This window comes from Episyrphus balteatus, chromosome 3 (assembly GCF_945859705.1).
Source record: "Episyrphus balteatus chromosome 3, idEpiBalt1.1, whole genome shotgun sequence".
NCBI lineage: Eukaryota > Metazoa > Arthropoda > Insecta > Diptera > Syrphidae > Episyrphus > Episyrphus balteatus.
In genome coordinates this window covers 127,609,204-127,627,664 of record NC_079136.1, presented here as the reverse complement: position 1 = coordinate 127,627,664, position 18,461 = coordinate 127,609,204, and the positions used below count along the sequence as shown (strand labels likewise).

Sequence of the window (18,461 nt, the reverse complement as noted above, 5' to 3'; positions counted from 1 at the left end):
ACTTTTAACTCACACTAATCCATAATACTCGTACTCTAATACTCTGTCGAATAAGAAACCACGATAAAACCAGTAAAATTTCAAAGAACTTGTGAAGCTAAACTCCATGGTTAAATACGATTGTGATAAGAAAAATATCTCAATATTTTCTTCTATTTTATCATTTGTCTCAGACCGATGGGTGTCCTTTACAACAAAACCATGGAACTCTATAACTTCACCATTATCCATTTGCCATCTTGTAAAAACAGCTTACCATGCATTTTTAAACGACCTATTCTCAAGACCGAAAGGCACAATCAATACTCATGCCACATCGCACTCGCACTTTGTCGACTCACTCACTTACCGCCTCACTCAACTTTAGATTGATTGTACCCTAAGGCATTGAAGGCAATTTATCTAATCAGCACCCCACTTTTCTTAGAATAACAGATCTTCGTATATATAACGAGTAAGAACCCAAGAAGAGTGTTTGGAAAAAAATACCCCAATCACTGTAGCTTTGTAAGAACGAACCCTCTTCGAAATGGAAAAACGAACAAGTGAGTTTTGTACATATTTTCACTCCCTTCAAGTGACAGACCGTGTTATTCCACTGATTAAAGTCATTTCATCCAAGAGTGTGCCATTGCACTGGTGCAGTTAGAGCGGTATTATGCATTTTCCAAAAACTCGACATTTTAATCCTTAAACTGGGGTGTCCCTTTCTTTTCTTTCAAAAATTGTCTATATCTACTCGAACACCTTCCTACCCCGCTGTAAACATCAGTGGTTAATTTTTTTTTTTGTTGCTGGATAAATTTAATGTTGCCACGTGGACGTGTCACTGTGTCGTGTAACTTAAACAATCCCCTGTTTTTGTTCATTTTTGTTCTTCGATATCATTGGAAATCCTTCTATATGCGTTCCTTTCCTTCCTTGACGAATTTCGTCGTTTGGCAAGGATATATAAAGTCCTCGCAGCATATAAATTTATATATGAAACACAAAAAACTGACATACGGTATTATGGAGATAAGCTCTGCGACTTTAGCTGGATGATAAATGACCGCAATAAACGCGATAGAAATTATTCCTCGTTATTTTTTTGCTTTTGTTTTGGAAGAAAACGTGTTTATATGGAAAGTATTGGATTGGGGGAGTTACTATTCGAAGAATTTTGACAAAAATCGTTGTCAAGTTATACCTCGTATATACATGAAGTCTTATGTGGTGAGCTGTGAATTTGCATAGTTGGTGTCTAGGGACGTATTATTGTCGAGCGTGTTTGTTGTTTTTTTGGAAACATTTTTCGACAGTAATTTATAAGCCAGTGAAAAAGTTTCAAATTTCAAGACTTGATTGAAGTTAGAAGGGAAAAAATGAGCTTGTTAAAAAAGACAAAATGGTATAATAATTTTGGGAAATGAGTAAATTACAAAACAAACTGAGTGTTTTGTAAAGTCATTTATTTCTTTTTGTGTTTGGGGGTGGCTTTAAGGTAGTATTTTAAATTAGCCACTTGGGTCTAGGATGAAGTTATAAAACTTCAATTTGAAAGCTCCAGTAGATCATTATTTTATAGATTTGCAATATTAGTACAGGTAAAATAGTACATAAAATCAAGAAATAAAAAAAAAATTTTTACACTCATGAAACTTTCACCAAAATTTTTTTTATGAAAACTCTTTATTCTTGCTTTCTATCCCAAAATCAATGTTTTTACCAAATTTCATTAGGGTGACCCATCATTTTTGTTTTCACTCAAAAAAAAACACCCTGTTAACCATGATATTTTTATAGACACTTAAGATTCTTATTTCTTATTTTAAAAGTAACATAATTGCTAAATTTCAATAGGGTACCACTAATATTACTCTAGTATTTCACACTTTTTCAAATATACCCATATTTTCTTTACTTCTAAAAAAACACCCTTTCATATAAAATTTTTTTATAGACTTACATTATTCGTAGTTCCCATGGGAAAGAGAACATATTTAATGAATTTCGTAAGGGTACCATTTATACCATTGATTTTATCCGACTTATCGCGGATTTTTCCCTATTTCCCAAAAAAAACACCCTTTAACCTAAAATATTTGTATAGACTTTTTAAGTTCTTGCTTTCTGTTATAAATGAAACGTTTTTACCAATTTTCATTGGTGTAACAATTTTTTTCCCAGTTTTTGTGGTACTAATTCCGAATTTCATCATTTCTTGAAAAAAAAAAAAAAAACACCCTTTCACTCAAAATAGTTTTTTACTTTTTATAGATTCTTAATTTTTATACCAACCAAAACTATTTCACCAAGTTTTAAAAATTAATAAAACATAAGTTAGCTGTTATGATACCTTTCTCACACACAACTTAACCTATCAAAAAAACACCCTTTCACCCAAAATATTTTTAAAAACTTTATGAATCCTTTGTCCCTGTTTTATCTTAAACCTTAATCCAAAATTTTGTGAGTGTAGCATGTTTTTCACATGGATTTCGGTTATATTTTTTATGAGGTCAAAAAACAAGCACCCTGGTTTTTAATCGGAAATAACTTTTCTTAGAGCAATTGTATTGACTTTACTTTTATGTCATTAGATTCAGCATCAAAAAATACCCTGAAAACATGTGTCATATGATGATATTCAACAAACAATTTTTTTCAGTATATTTTTGACCTTTAGCTCCTCCCTCTTGTCCGCGAAAAGACACCCTTCCAACCAACTTTTTTTTATAGACTTTTTTTGTACTTGGTTCTTATCCCCTTTTTGCCAAGTTTCATGAGTGTAACAATTTTTTTTTTTTTATAAATGCCTATTTTACCTGTACTAAATTGTACAATATTTTATCTGAAACATTTTGTTTACGTTGCAGGAGTGAAACCTATGAATTCTCTCAGAATAATAGTTTGCAACGATTTACATTTTCCTTTTTTATCTTTTTTATCAAATTTTATGCTTTGTTGGTTTATAATTCACACTCACTAATATCAAACATGTTGTAATAGTGATAAGGGTTTAATCAATCGACAAAAATTATAGAACTACTTAAGAACCGAAATCCAGATTTCTGCCATTAAAAAGCAGCTTGGCACTTACCTAATTTGGTAAAAAGGTAAAGAGTCTCAGAAAGAAAAAAAAAAAAAAAAGAATTATGAACTTAGCGAAATTACCATTACTAGCAGAATGCAATATACATTTTTATAATTTTATTTCGCTAAATTCATATCAACTTAGCGAAACAGAAAAAACAACAAAAAAAATATTTAATAAATTAAAGGAAACATTACTTTGATTTGAGGAAATAGCTATAGGTGATTCGCTAACTTAATATGAACTTAGCTAAAAGCCTCTAAAAATGCTTCAATTAATTTATAGAAACTCAGCGAATCATCTTAAAATCTAAAAAACTAAAGCCTGGTACGCTGCTGAAGCGAAAAGAAATTTTCAATACAAAATTTCGTCAACAAAATCCTGAACGGAAAATTTCGTTTTGCTTTTCGTTTTTCAGTACGCAGCTCTAGCGCAAAAATTGGAGAGTTTGCACTCATTTGTCACTTACTTTTTACTGTCCTGTGCATTTTTCTTGACTCCAAGGGCTTTAAATTCATTTATTTCTTGCTTTTCTTGATTTTAAATAAATTTTGATTTTTTTTTTTATTTTGACTTTGACAGAATACTCGATGATATTTTTTCGTAAGCATTTTCGTTGTCGCCTTTGGAGACTTGAAAATTTTTCGTTTCGCATCAGCAGCGTACTAGGCTTAAAGAACAACAAAATTAAAGTTTTTTGTAAAATTATTTTTAACAAAAATATAATCTCTACACATAATTAAAAATCACGGAAAAAATATGTTTTGATTCTAACAAACTCTCCACAAAATCCAAGATGGAAAGGAAATTATTCTTCCAACATTTTTCATAAACAGTTTTTTTATTAAGAGTTAAAAATGAGCGAAAATGTAGCAAGACCGAACTCTCCACAAGGTTCAAAATGGAAAATATGCAAGATTATTATCGAAATTTAAACAAACTTAATTTTCTGCTATTTTCATGAAAGTTATTTTCCAGTTAGATTAAAGTAGTGTAAATATTTTAAAAATAAAAATAAAAAACAAAATTGATTTCTGTCGAAAATTTTAGAGAAATGCATTTTCATTTTCAAATTGGAGGAACAAAATTTAAGTATCCACGAAATTTGACTTTTTTTCGAATAATAAAAGATGAATGTTTAAATAGGTATTTAATATATTTTATAAAAATTATCTCTACACACAATTCGACATAAAAAAAAAAATTAGTTTTAAAAACGAGAAGAATAACTCTCCAGAGATTTAAAAAAAAACAGAAATGAATAATTGGTTTCCAATTGTTTGCAGGGAAATGATTTTTTCAACGAAACGATATATTTTACAAGTAAAAAGTCTCCAAAAAATGTGTGATACTAAAACTGATTAAAATTAAAAAATTGTAAAGGATCAACTTGTCTGCGTATTTAACAAATCTGTTTCAAAATGCAGTTAAAAATTGTTAAAGTTTCATAAATAAATTCAACTCTCCAAAAAATCTGTAATGGTAAATAAATATTTGTTTCGAAATTTCTAGTGAATTATATCTTAAACATGTTTCGTTATAATAAATCAAAAACGTATATTCGATTAAGGGCCAATTTTTCAATAGTCAGATAAACCTCAGTTAGAGCTTATTCCTAGGAATAAAAGTTTTTTTTATATTGACATTTATTCTTCTGATAGTCTAACTGACGTTTGAAAAATCAGGGCTAAATTAGGTAAGTAAAAATTGGCAAGTTACATAGCAAAAACTAAGTCTCCACAAAAGTCTGCAAATCTTTTTCATTCCTTCTGATTTCTATGTTTTCAGAACAGCCACAAAATCAGATTCAACACCAAATCTGTCACCAAATTCACACTATAACAAATTTAAACCCAATTACGAGATAAAAACAACACTTTCGACCTCGTTAACGCCAAGTATATATAAAAAAAAAGGAGAACATAAAAAGGACATACCAATAGAAAAATAACGAACGAAAAAATTGTCATCTTCTCAAAAAAAAAAAAAAAAATGACGATAGAAAAGAAAAATCTAAAAAAAAAAAAGAAGAAAAAAAAACTTACCTCAATATATCCTTGAACACTATCACACTGCTGCAACACCAATATCGCCGGATTGAATTTCAATTCATCGGGCGAACAAGGACTAAGAAATCCACTATCAGCATCGCTATGTGTGGACAGTGGTCGTGGCTTGCGAATCTTATATTGAACATTGCGACTTGGCACCGGTCCCGGATTGAATAGCACGTAATTGGATTCGATTGGAATTGTACGATGACGAAATTGCACGTCATCACTACTACCACGTCCTGATGTTGTTGTTGTTGTTATTGTGCCATTACCACCAACAGCACCAACATTTGCTGCACTGTTGCCACCATCTGAATGATTCGAACGCAACGAACTACTTCTAAATGGTGACAAATTCAAAAAGGACAATTTCTTAGTGGTGGACGAGGAGGACGACGAGGACGTGGTGGACGAACTCGAAGCCGCCGTATGTGTGGACGTTGACGAACCAATCATCATGTCATTGTTGCTGCTGTCATTCGTACTGTCATTGTTGTTGTTATAGTTGTTGTTGTCATTGATGTCGGTGATGTTAGTTTGACAACCACTATTGGCACTGCTGTCATCATCGGTTTTCGATGATGAAGTTGTCGATTGGTTAAGTGGTGTACAGCCACTTTCCTCTTTCGTCGATATCAGCAAATCCTGCTGACTGTCGTCATTGACGTTGCATTTTTCCAAGGATATCGATTTTGAGGAGACTGCAGCAAGAATAAGTTTCTGACTGATGAGCTCCTCGTTGGTAAACGGATTCGGAATTCCAATGCTTCGCGATGGATCGATTTCAAAGTCTTCGGGATCTATGACGAAATAGTTGTGGTGTTCAAAGGAATTTTTATCATCATCATTGTCGACATCGTCCTCGTTAACGTCATCATCGTCTTCGTGGTAAATGATTTCTTCGATAAAATCATCGCTATTGTCGATTAGATTTGTCGTTGGAGGAGGCGAAATAACAACAACATCGCTCTTTTTACGACGCTTGAGTGTCTTTTCGTTGATAAAGTCCACACTTGGATCAAAGAGGCAGTAATTCTCCATTGGCGGTATTCCGCCTTTACGCTGACGAACTGGAATGTTTTTAAAAGGACTCGTCGAATCTGATACTTCTGTTGAGGTGGCGCTGGCAGCAGCAATGTGACTTGGGTCTATTGTAGCTGTGCGAATTGGTGAGGAACTGCTGAGATTAGTCACGGAACCGTTAATGCTGCTGCTATTGCTGCTGCTGCAAGTGGATTCCTTTTTGCTGGTGCTAGTCAGCGACGAGAATAAACCACGACTGTTGATTTTTGCTATGCAATTCTTTAGCTCCGTTACTCGTCCTTTGTAAGGACTCTTTTGTTTGCATGGCGATGAAGTTTCACTTACCACAATTGCCTCTGTTCCTCCTCCGTTTGCTGCTGCTGCTGCTGCCATTGCCATCATTGCTACAGCATTTATATGAATTCTATCATCCTCTTCGGCATCGGGACCAGTGGAATAGTTGTTGATGGAAATAGCAGCAGCAGAAGAAGAAATTCTATTTATGTCGTGATGATAGTTGTGTTTTTGAAGAGCTGTTGCTGCTTCGCAACTGTCAGTTTCAGGATCATCCCTCGTCCTTTTCGCTGACTTGTTGTTATTCTTGGTTAACTCCTTGCGCTCCTTTTTACTGAGAACAACTTTCCCTCGAGATGGTGATGATGTGTTGCTATTTGAGCTTGCTGTTGTTTGTATTTGTTGTGCCATAATTTCGTCCTGTTGTTGACGTTTGCCAACACTCCCATGTAAAAGCGAAGGCATTTGTGATATTGGTGGGGGTGTTGGTGGCGGTGGTTCTCGATAGGGCGGTGGTAAGGGCTTAACGGCGCCCGGAAAGTTATTCGCTGCGATAATTGTTGTTGACTCATAACAAACCGGAAAGTCACAAAAGAGTTCTGTGAACTCGACAGGATCATAAGGATTTTGTACAAATCGATAACCACCATTGCCACCATCTTTTCCTGGGCCCATAAATGGGGGTAGTTCAATAGTTGCTGCTGCTGGCGGTGGTGGTGGTAATGGTGGTAAGGACGATGCATTTCTCGTTGTTGGAGTGGTGCTCGTCGAAGATTTCTTGGAACTTTGATTTCTTGCAGTTGAGGAGGAGGCACTGGGAACTTTGTTCCCCGATGGCGATTTTAATTGTAAAAGTTTAGTCCTGGCTTCGTGATGTTTTTTAAGACTCCCATTGCCACCACCACCAACATTGCCAGCTGTGATGGGTGAGTTTATGTTTCCCGTCGCGTTTGCATTTCGATCGGACACTTTTGGAATACGTAACTTTGTCGGTTTGTCCTTTCGCATTGAGGACATTTTCTTTTTCCTACTAGCGCCCTCGGTGGACAGTGACAACGGCACTTGTGTTATTCGTCGTCGTCTACTTTGATTAGATTTGTCGTCCGAACCGATGCCGATGATGATGCTGGCCCGAGGACTTATCTGTTGCTGACCAGAATGGAAACTTTTTCTATAGCAGTAGTCCTTTGGCGAATTGTTATTGCCTGACAAAGAAGAAGATCCTGGCGATGATAGTGCCGACGACGATGATGATGATGATGATGATGAGGAGGAACAATTTGTTGTGGCTATTGAATGGGGGCGTCGTTTGACAGTGCCAGTAAACGAACTGGGCGAATCCCAATCGTATAAGGATGTCTTCAAATTCGTTGTTGTAGATGTTTTTGTGTCCTTAAGGACACATGACTGCGTTGGGCAGCATGATGTTTTGGAAGCATATTTTGCCAAAGGCATTCGGAAGTATCTTTGACATATTTTGTCGTTTTTGTTAAGATTTTTTTTTTGTGTTTTTTTTTTTTTTTTTGAGAAGGATATTTAAGGATGTTTTTCTAACTGGATTGTGTGGTTTATTAATTGAGAGAGAGGACACATTTTTTTGTGGGGATTTTTATTTGGCACTATTATGTCCTGTCTGCATATATTTGGCCAAGGATAATAATGGATTTCATATAAATCTTTTCGACATCATCGTTCGTTCTCCTTTTTTAAGCTTAGCTGGTATCTAGAAACATGGCGAATAGAAAACTATTTTTATTTCGGTCCGGTACCGAAGAAGACGAAGAAGGGCGCACACGAATGGGGTGTATATCAATTAATTGGACACGATGAAGGATGGACAAGGATTAAGGTTTTTTTTTTTTGTGTTTTGTTGTTTTGTGATAGGGGTTGGCATTTTTTGGAGGGCTCACAAAGCATGACATCGTATGTGGCAATGTCAGCCTCTTTCAAACTTTTTGAGATGATATTTAGGCTTTTTCTTAAGTTGTCAAAGCAAACAAACTAGAAAAAGGATGTTTTCTCTTATTTTTTGTTTTGTTTTGATTCGGTTTGTTTTTGGAGAAAGAAGGAATGAAGACTCACTTTCTGATGAAGAGGACCAAGGACTTCGTTGGTATGTTGTGTGGTATAATTAATGATGACGTTTTAGTTTTATGGGGGGTAAATGAATTGGAAAGATTTGTAACAACTGGGATCTCTTTCACTTTTACCTAACTGGTTTTGTTATTTTGATAAAGAGTTGAGCAATTAGTTTGTTTTGGATGTGCACAATTTTGGGGGGGGGGGGGGGGGGGGATTTAACCGGATATTTTTATTAGAAGAGTTCTTGTGTCTTCATTTATTCATTACAATTTGTCGGTTAGAATTAGTGTGGGGAAGGAAGTTATATTAACCAATTTATTTATAGATTTTTGATGAAGGGTGAAATTTGTGAGTGGACAGTCTACATCGATTCGAAAAGATTCTGAGATTTGATGAGGTTAAAAAATTTGACATTATGGTCATTTGATAGAACATAATCGTTTAGGGGTGTCAATTTTTTCGGAATTTTATGTTTTATAGGAGTTTTTAAACAAACAAGTAAGGATTTTGAAATCTGATTTTTTTTTTAAAACCCATTTAAATGTAAAATAGAAACAAAATCATAAATGCAGAAAGCAAACTTTCAGAATAAATATATAAACCTTGAATACCTTAGATTCATAAGGTTAAAAATTCTGAAATTCAAAAAAATATTTGGAGTATCTTTTGAAATTTTTGGGATTTTTAAAATTTGACGGTTTCAGAATTTTTTTAGTTTTGGGTTCGTTCATTCTGATTCTTGCCATTCTGAGTTTTAAATCGTGTCTGACGTTTTAACTGGCAGAATTGTAAAGTCTAGAATATAAAAATCAGAAAATTCAGAACCCCTTCATTACATTAAAAATTCCAAAAATTTTGACATTCATTTAATTTTTGTTGTCGAAAAACGGATATTAAAAAAATTCTAAATCCCAGAACATAAAATTCAAACAATCAGGAAAATCCGAATAATTAAGATAGTGCCGAAAATCTGGAACCAATTGATTGAAAATTCCCAAAAATTCTTAAACTTGACGACTGAAAGTCCAAAAGGATTATTGTCAAGTTTTTTCTTTGTTTTAAATTAACTTTTCTGGACCCAAATTATAAAAAATCCCTAAATCCATAAAAAATTTACTAGCCCCAAAAAGGCAAACCCTTTTTTAAATTTTCATATTAGCAACAACTTAAAATCCCTAATATCTTTAAATAGAGAAAAATTAGTAGGTACTAAAAAAATTCAAAATCTAAAACCCCTGAAATAGTTTGAAACCACGAGCCTTTAATCTCATAAACCCCATAAATTGAAAGTGAAAATTTAAAAACTAAAAAAAAAGGAAATTTCTGTAAGCAAGTAAAATCTAAAAATAAAAAAATTCTCAAAACTGTCTTAAAACCACAAAATCCAGAAAATTGAACTATCTAAAAAATTAAATACTAAAAAAAAACCCTAAATCCACATAAACTAAATATTGAAAATCTAAAAAAAACTCTGAAAACTTGAAAAGCCAGAAAACCCTATGGTTGAGATTAGAATCTGAGAAGCCAAAGTCCCTAAAAGCTAAAAATTCTAAACCTCTTAAATTTAATACGAAATTTCAAAAACAATGAGTCTGTGAGAATACAGTACGCCATGACCTAAAAGATAAAATTTTAAAAAATCTGTTGCAACCCGAAAATCTCAAAAAGCCAGAAAACTTTAACTTTCAAAGTTTAGAATATCAATATCATTTTTAAAAATTCGTAGCTGCACCAACCCAAAAACTCGTATACCCAAAACTTCAATATCCAATAAATATATTAAGGTTTTTTTTAGTTTTCAGTAGGAGAAATTTGCTTGAGGATTTTAGTTTTTAAAATTTCGATTTTTTTTTGTATTTTTGGGTTATTTATAAATTTTGTCTTCTAGGAATTCATTAAAAATTAAATACCAAAAAAACCCTTAATCCCAAATTTTTGAAATTCTATAACATTTTAAAAATATTTAATTCTACAAACTCTAAATCTCTTAAACCCTAAAAATCCGATGTTCTTTAATCTAGAAAACTGAATATCCAAAAGTTAAAAATTTAAACCCTTGAAAATATCCAAAATCCACGCATCAGAGTACCAAAAATGTATCAGTTAAATGTAGTAGTTAGGTAGCCCCGAATAATAACCAAAAATCAATTAATTCCCAAATCTCGAGGAGTGTGGAAACTTGGACTTGCTTTTACTTGTCCTAAGCTTAAATAAGTTTTCAGACTCATAGAGGCTTGGGGTACTCAAATCTAGAAACTTTTTAGGAGTTTACCAAACTGCGAAACAAACATTTGGAGGATTTAATTTTAACCGAACTAATAGTTGTCCCCAAAAACTAATTAAAAGTCAATTAAAAGAAAAAATGTTCACTGACATTTAGAATCCACATTGTATTTCTCTTTATTTTACCTGATGACCTTTCAACCAAACCACCACAAACGTTTAATTAAATCTCTGTCAAGAAACTTCACTAAACCAACAAAAAAAAAAAAGGCAACCAACTTGAAACTGTCTCTACTTCAAACAAAACCACATCACATAGCTACTGAAGACTATTTAATTCTTGAAATTGGTATGCGCAACAAACCGAAAATAGTTTTGTGAGAAAAAAACCTCAACAATAGTTCAAAAATGTATTCCAATTTTCTTCTATCTCGTTCAAAGTATCTTGCAAAACAATTTCAATGATGTGGTTGTGAGAGTTGTGACCTCAAAAGTCCACAACATTTCCACTCTTGTATTCTTCTGTGCAAGGACAATACTTGAGGAAAAACAAATTAACAAATGACAAAAGGTTAAATTACGAGATCTTGCATATTCTTCAACTTGTATTATCCTTGAATCAAAATACTACTTAACCTCAACAGTAACGAAGAACAACAAAAAAAAAAACAACACAATTTGTGGAATGATGCACTTTGGTGACATTTATTTGCAAAGGACTTCACATCACAAGTCAAAGTCATCCTCCTGTTTCTTCTTCAAGTTGGTTACAAGAAGTAATAAAAATAAAAAAAAATAAACTAAAGAACATTTACTTCGGCATCCATTCACTCACAGTTAAAGAATGAGAAACCAAGTAGAATTGACTTCAATCTGGCTTCGAAGTTCTATATCTTCGTCCTTGGATATGGATGCGGTGTGGGTTTTTATTTCTTCAATTCTCTCAAACAAAATATTCTGTGGTTGACTCTTATAGAGACTAAAAGAGAGATGAAGAAGGAATCCCAATTCCAAATCTCTCTCTAAGAAAAAAAAAAAAACTACAGAAAAATAAAACCCCAATTTCTATCGCTTATCTTACATTCCACTTGGTTGTCTTTGCAATTGATGTCGTGGCTTTCATTTTAAAAGAATTTTTTTTTTCTTGCATTAGTGGAGTCCTTTTGCGCTCAAATATTGGATAAATGCTGTGCATTTTATTTTGTATTTTATATATCTCCCCCACAGAGACGGAGACGAAGAGAAAAGAGAAAGAGAGATTTTTCTTTAGGATTTAATTTTAATTTAAAGTTTTTCAACTGTAATTTTAGATGTTTTCATACACAGAACCTTTCTCCATTTTTCCAAATAGATGAACGCAGACGAAGATGAAAAAGAATTCATAGCTTCTGGCTATCTCTCATTTCTTCGAAAAAAATTAAAACATGTCATCTTTAAAAGTGGGATATTAAAATTTCGTTTTTCTTGTTTAAATTGTTGTTGGGCGGTATTAAGAACTGCAACAACATCAACCAGTAACAGGGGTGGATTAGGAGTTGTTTAGAGATAACTCGGGTTTTAAAATATATCTTTTCAAGGAATCTACTTTAAAATGGGTTTGGATTGGAATCTGGGAAGCCAAAGTCCCAAAAATCGAAAAACCCTAAATCCGATAAATTGGTACCATAATCCAAAATTAAAAAAAAAAAAAAACGAAGTTTTGAATATTCCCCAAAAATTGAAAATTTCAAAAATTCAAAATCTAAGCTACTGAACTAATTTGAATTCCACGAATCTGGGAAGCCGAAGTCCCAAAAACCCTAAATTACATAAAATGGAAACTAAATCCCATAAATCAGAAAAAAAACAGAAATTTTGGTGAGTCGGACAGAATACTGAGCATCAAAAAATAAAAAGTCCTGGAACCCCAAAATTCCAAAAATTTGACTTATTTAAAAAAAAAAAAAAAGGAAAACCCTAAATACCATATGCCTACCCCACCACCTCAAAATCTTTTTAACCCAAAAATACACTACCCATAAGTCTTGAAAACTCAATACCAAATTCTATACACCTTAAAAAATTCGAAACCTACAAATCTAGGAAAACTCTCGAAAACCCTAAATCCAATAAATTACAAACAAGGTCTCAAAATTCAAAGAAATCTCATTTTTAGATGATCCCAAAACCTAAAAGCCAGAAAACCCTATAGTTGGAAAAGAATCTGACAAGCCAAAGTCCCTAAACCCCAAAAATTCTAAATCCCATAAATAGAAAACAAAATCTAAAAAACAATGAGTCGGTCAGAATACGGTACACCAGCCCCAAAAGCTTATAATAAAAAAAAAATTAAAACCAAAAATCCGAAAATCTTAAAAGCCAGAAGACCCTACATTCAAAATTTTTGAAAAATTGACAGGTTTCATTTTAACAATTCGTAGCTACACCAACCCAAAATCTCTTAAACCCAAAAATTAAATATCTTAAACTCTTGAAAATACAGTACCCAAAAGATTAAAACGCCTGGAGTCCTGAAAGGTGTCAAGTTCGAAAAAAAATTAATGATTTTACTTTTTGGAAAATACTTGTTATCAATTTCATTAATTTAAGGATTTTCGTCTTATTGATTTTGAAATTTGTGGATTTTGGGTTTTCTAGATACTGTTTTTTTTTTTTTAATTCAGTTTAACACTATCAGAACTAGAATATAGAAGAACTATTTACTTGTAAGGGTTTTTAAATTTTTTTTTTATTTCGGCCCCATTTAATTTCCTACCCAACTAATCTACCTGTTTCATTTGAATTTTCGTAAATCCACCATTGAAATGTCAAGATTTAAATTTTAAGAAAAATGGGGTTGCTTTGGTACCGGTGGTGGTGGGTGGTTGAGGGTGTATAAAATGGGCGAGCTAAGTGAATGTGCAATTACAAAACATGACCTAAGGGTATTCGATTTACGTGAAGCAACCAACAATCTTAAGTAAGAGTGGGTGAGTCTAGAAAAATTTAAAGGGGGCATTATCTTTATTTTTTTTTTTTTTTTTGAAATGGTGAATTTTAATAATGAACAAGATTCGCGTCTGTAGTTGATGATGGACGATGTAGGTTAAGTTGAAGCAAATTAAGGCACGGAGAATCTAGTGCACTAGAGTGCTTGATCTCCCTCCAGAAGGTGATGCAGGTGGTAAGTGGGTATTTAAGCACTAAGCACAGACAAGTTTTGTTATAAAAAAAACCTTTGTTATCGAAAAGAAAATAAACCATTTTTTGTATTTATAGAAGAATATGATCATTGGGATAGCGACTACATTTTATTCTGATATCGAAAAGTTCTTTTTGATCGACAAAAAGTTCGGAAAAATTTAAAAAAAAAGGTCATTAAATTACTCCTTTTTTATACTTTTCGCCTATATTTAACCATAAAAACTGAACGTACGTGAAAATACACTTAAGACATTAAAAATATCGAAAACATCTCATTATTGACACTTATTGAAAAATAAGTACCGAAAAGGGTTTTATTTTTTAACTTACAATTTATTTATTTATTTATTTTTTTTTTTTTTTTCAGAAAAAATAGTTTAACTGAACTATCAACTCTATTATTTAAAAAAATAAACATTAAAAAATTGATAAATAAATATTTTGCTTTAAACAAAATTGAAGCTAAAAAGTTTAATGAAAATCTTCTGCCTTTAAGAGGCTTCGGTATTTATTCACTTTAAATTGCTTGATTATTTTTTCACAAAAAAAAAACTAAAATCAACAAATTAATTTAAAATAGGTAAGGATGAATAAAATATCACCATCAACCTGGTGTTATTGAGCTCAAAAATTTAAAATAATATGTATTTAAAAATGCTAATAAATTTAAGCAATTTTGAAGAGAATTATTTAATTGGTTGCAATTTGGCAAAGAAAGAAGAAGACACTAAAAAAAAAAAAAAACAAAAAGCACTATCACACAAAATCAAATCGAAAACTAAAAAATTTGCTTAAGATTGCAAAAAATTACACAGCTTGATAATTAAAAACCCAAAATTTGACATTTAAACCTGTTCGACCCCTAAAATGCTATGAGTGAATTAAGGTCTCGTAGTAAGAGAGCATTTCCTGAAAAAACTCTCGTGAATGAACTAACTAAAAATTGTGCATAACCATTCGGGACTGCGGTTAAAATCCGAAAAATATGGACGGCAGAGGATTTCAAGAGTCAAACTCAATAAGAACTTTATCATTGTCACTTGACAGGCAGATGCCTTCGTAAAAATTATAACACTCCTCTAAATTTTCTTTGTATGGCACTCAGCCCCAAAATTTTCAAAAAAAAATCGTTCAATACTTTTCGAAAAATTGCTTCATTTCTCAAAAAAAAAAATATTTTTTATTTGGAAAATTTTTGATCGCGTTACTGAATTTTGGAACAATGTTATAGATTTATTTTTTTTTATTGAAAGATAATTCAATTGAAATCCTCGACACAGAAGGGCTTGTTTATTAACTTTATTTTCTCATCATTCTCATTTCTTTATCAAAAAAAATTAAGATTGCCAAAAAACAATTATTGACAATTGATTTTAATTACACTTTTGACACTTTTCATTTCAATTTTGTTGATAAATTTTTCCTCAAAAATTTCGAATTGTGTTATTTGAAATCCCAAATGAATCACAATGATTCACTAGCTTTCCTCTTTCAGCTAAAATTAAGACAAGTTATTTAAACTTTTCTTTGGTTAACAAAAAAACTTCCAACTTAATTTAAATTTCCATTGAGTCAACAACACAAAAACAGCAACAACAGTTTTAACAGAAAAAAAAATCAAACCAACTCGAATTATCTATTAAAACACAAGGACACTCTGTCACTCTCCAGTTGAATGACCAATAACGAAAACAAAAAACCAAAAAAAAAACGAACCCCAACTTTAAATTGTAACCTCAAGCAATTCTCTCCATATAAGCAGAATGACCCAAAAACAACAAAAATACAGAACCAAAAAAAAACTCATTGCCACATCCTTTAACAGTGCAACTATCCATATCCACAAAAAGGGTGACAAGACTTAAAGGGCCAACATTCCTTTGACACTGAAACACATCAAACGACAGTTAAAAAAAAAAAAAAGAAATAAAAAACAAACAAACAATCCACACTCACAACATATCGCCGACAAATAGTTGTAACAGAGTGTAAGGGACAAAAAAAAGGACCTCTGTGTCACTATAAACACACATCTATAACCAACGACGACACACATAAGGACATTGTGAAACATTCCACTTCCGGGGCTAAGTTTAATTACATCACAAAAAGGACTTGCAATATAGTGGCAGCGTATAATAGCAGCAGCAGCAGCACGTCACATACAGAGAAAAAGAGTCACCCATGACATTGCAAGGATATGGAATATAAGTCTGTCTGCATCCTAAAACTTTTTTGTTAAACCTTTCTTCGTCTTTATTTTATATTTTGTTTTTTTTTTTGTTTTTTTATTTGTGCTACTCATATCCTTTTTACTGGGCACGTTGTGCAATTAAAAGTACTTCCTACCTTCACAGCACGTTCCAAATAAAATCCCCGAAAATCCTTTATCCTTTTACGAATGCCAACCCAAAACCAGACGAACTGGCAAAATAGAAAAATACGAAAAAAAAAAAAAAATTAGGTATTTGCCAAAAAAGGACTCCTCATTTACACGTACAATTCGGATAAACAACAAAACACACCTAAAAGCTCCCCAACTCCTATAATTTCCTCTTTCTCTTAAGGATAATAATCATGTGAATAGGGTAAACCGTTATAGTAGGCACTTTCCGGTGTTGATTTTGGTTTAGTTTAGGAATTCAACTCCATCAACACTCGAGGGATATCTTTATTATCTCAGTGTGGTGGCGCGAGCGAGCGAGGTGTCATTACTTTAACACCCCATTTACCAACCCCTTTAGCATTCAGGATGATGATATACACGCCCCCCGTAGCAAATCCCTTCGGCTAATCCAAATAGGAGTTTACACAGAAAAATGTATAACTCTAAATGGCAAAAGGATGTAAGGACATAAAACAAAAATGTAAAAAAAACATACACCACACAATGACACTGGGTTATTTTGCACTTTTTTTCAATTTTATTTTTATTTTTTTGTGGGGGGTGGGGAGGGGGGAGTTTTTATTTTTCAAAATTTATCACTCATTTTCCACAAGGAGTCGAGAGAGACTCCCCCGTTCTCCGAGACAAATATCACAAAATAAAAACAATTTTTTTTTATTTTCTTGTATTTTTTTCTAATTCCAAGGACACTGATAAATTAACCATCCGAAAATCACTCTAACGATATCCTTTAAAATTCACTGGTAATCCTTGAACGAAGAATAATCCCTGTGATTGCTGGTCGTGGTAATCGTTCGGACATTGAGGAATTTATTTCCGTTTCCGATCGTCGGCAAAAAAAAACCCACGAGCACATAGAAAAAAAAGGACGAAATCCTTTCGATATTGGGGGGGAAATATTTTTTTTTAACTACTTTTTTTCTACCGAGAACAACGACCGTATTCAAACAGTGTCCATTGTTGACTGGCTTTGAATTGCAAAGTTGGAAATATTCAACTTCGACTAGGAGCAGCTAAGGGCGCTGCACATTCAAAAATTGTGTGGTATAAAACCACCCCCGCGCGTACACACAAACGAGGACGACGACGACAACTATGGGGGATATCTACAACCTACGTATCCTTTTTCAGAGATTACAAGTGTTGTCTGACCTTAGAAATTTTATTAAGGGCGTGCGCACTCAAGTGTCAACAAATGTTCCAGATGCAAGTGACGTCATGAATTTGTGTGGAATAACTAAAAATAGGGGAAGATTTTTGTGCAGAGACAAAAATTGTAGAAGAAACATTTTTGTGACAGAAAAGGGGTTGTCTGCAAGAATTCAGATGTGGGTGGCAGGTGTAGGGATTTTATTTCTCTACATTCTTTGGAGAACAGAAATTGTAGACTTATGGGTTGGTTGGAAAGTGTGCAGGTTCTGGGAAGTTTCAATGGGGTAGTGGGAAATTTTTCAACTTTCTCCCTAAATTTTTCTGCAAAGAGGTTTTTATTTTGAAAAGGAGAAAGCTGTCATTTCTTTTCACAGAATATAAGTCTCCACTCATATGGACTTGTGGTATAGACTTGGATAATTCTTCAGCAATATGAATATTAAAGGGTTTTTGTTTTATTCAAAATATGTGTTTTGTTCTGAAGTTTGAGTGTATTTCAGGAGAGTAATACAGTTAAATAAAATTTTTACGTAAAAAAAAAAGATGGACTTTCTTTGCATTTTATTGTTCTTTAAATTCTTAAGAAAAACGTATCGAGCAAAAACTATAAAATTTTGAAAATTATATCGATATTTGACGCTCTATAGTACCAGCCCGATTTGACTGGTGCTCAATTGAATTGGAAAAGAAAATAAATCACGAGTTGGGTCGACAAAATCACGAGTTTCCCTGATAAAATAACGGATCGCTCCAAAAAAATAAGTAATTACTTTAGTAAAAACACCGTTTCCCGCCCCAGTAAAACTACAACTTTTGTTAATCGAACTGAAGCCTCGGATTCCTCCGGTAAAGTCACAATTTGCTACGAAAAAATCACGGGTTGCCTCGCAAAAATAAGAATCAGGGGTCTCCAAATAAATAAATTAAGAGCCGCCTAGCCAAAATTACGTTTTAACCAAGTAAAATC

General features: G+C 32.9%; 1 protein-coding gene across 6 annotated transcripts in view; it reads right to left on the bottom strand.

The window, feature by feature from the left end:
* Window positions 1-18,461, bottom strand: part of LOC129913020 (protein sickie) — a 375,806-nt gene that overhangs the window by 323,442 nt on the left and 33,903 nt on the right. For 2 of the 6 annotated variants that reach the window (XM_055991346.1, XM_055991347.1), the window contains exons 1-2: window positions 16,818-17,362; window positions 5,122-8,170 (exon numbers count right to left, since the gene is read on the bottom strand). The exons of 1 other annotated variant lie outside the window; for it this stretch is intronic. In XM_055991346.1, the coding sequence (XP_055847321.1) occupies window positions 5,122-7,902 (2,781 nt within the window). In that variant the 5' untranslated portion in view covers window positions 7,903-8,170; window positions 16,818-17,362. Of the gene's footprint in view, window positions 1-5,121; window positions 8,171-16,817; window positions 17,364-18,461 lie in introns of those variants that run through there. 3 more of the 6 variants (XM_055991348.1, XM_055991349.1, XM_055991351.1) reach the window with 2 other exon arrangements.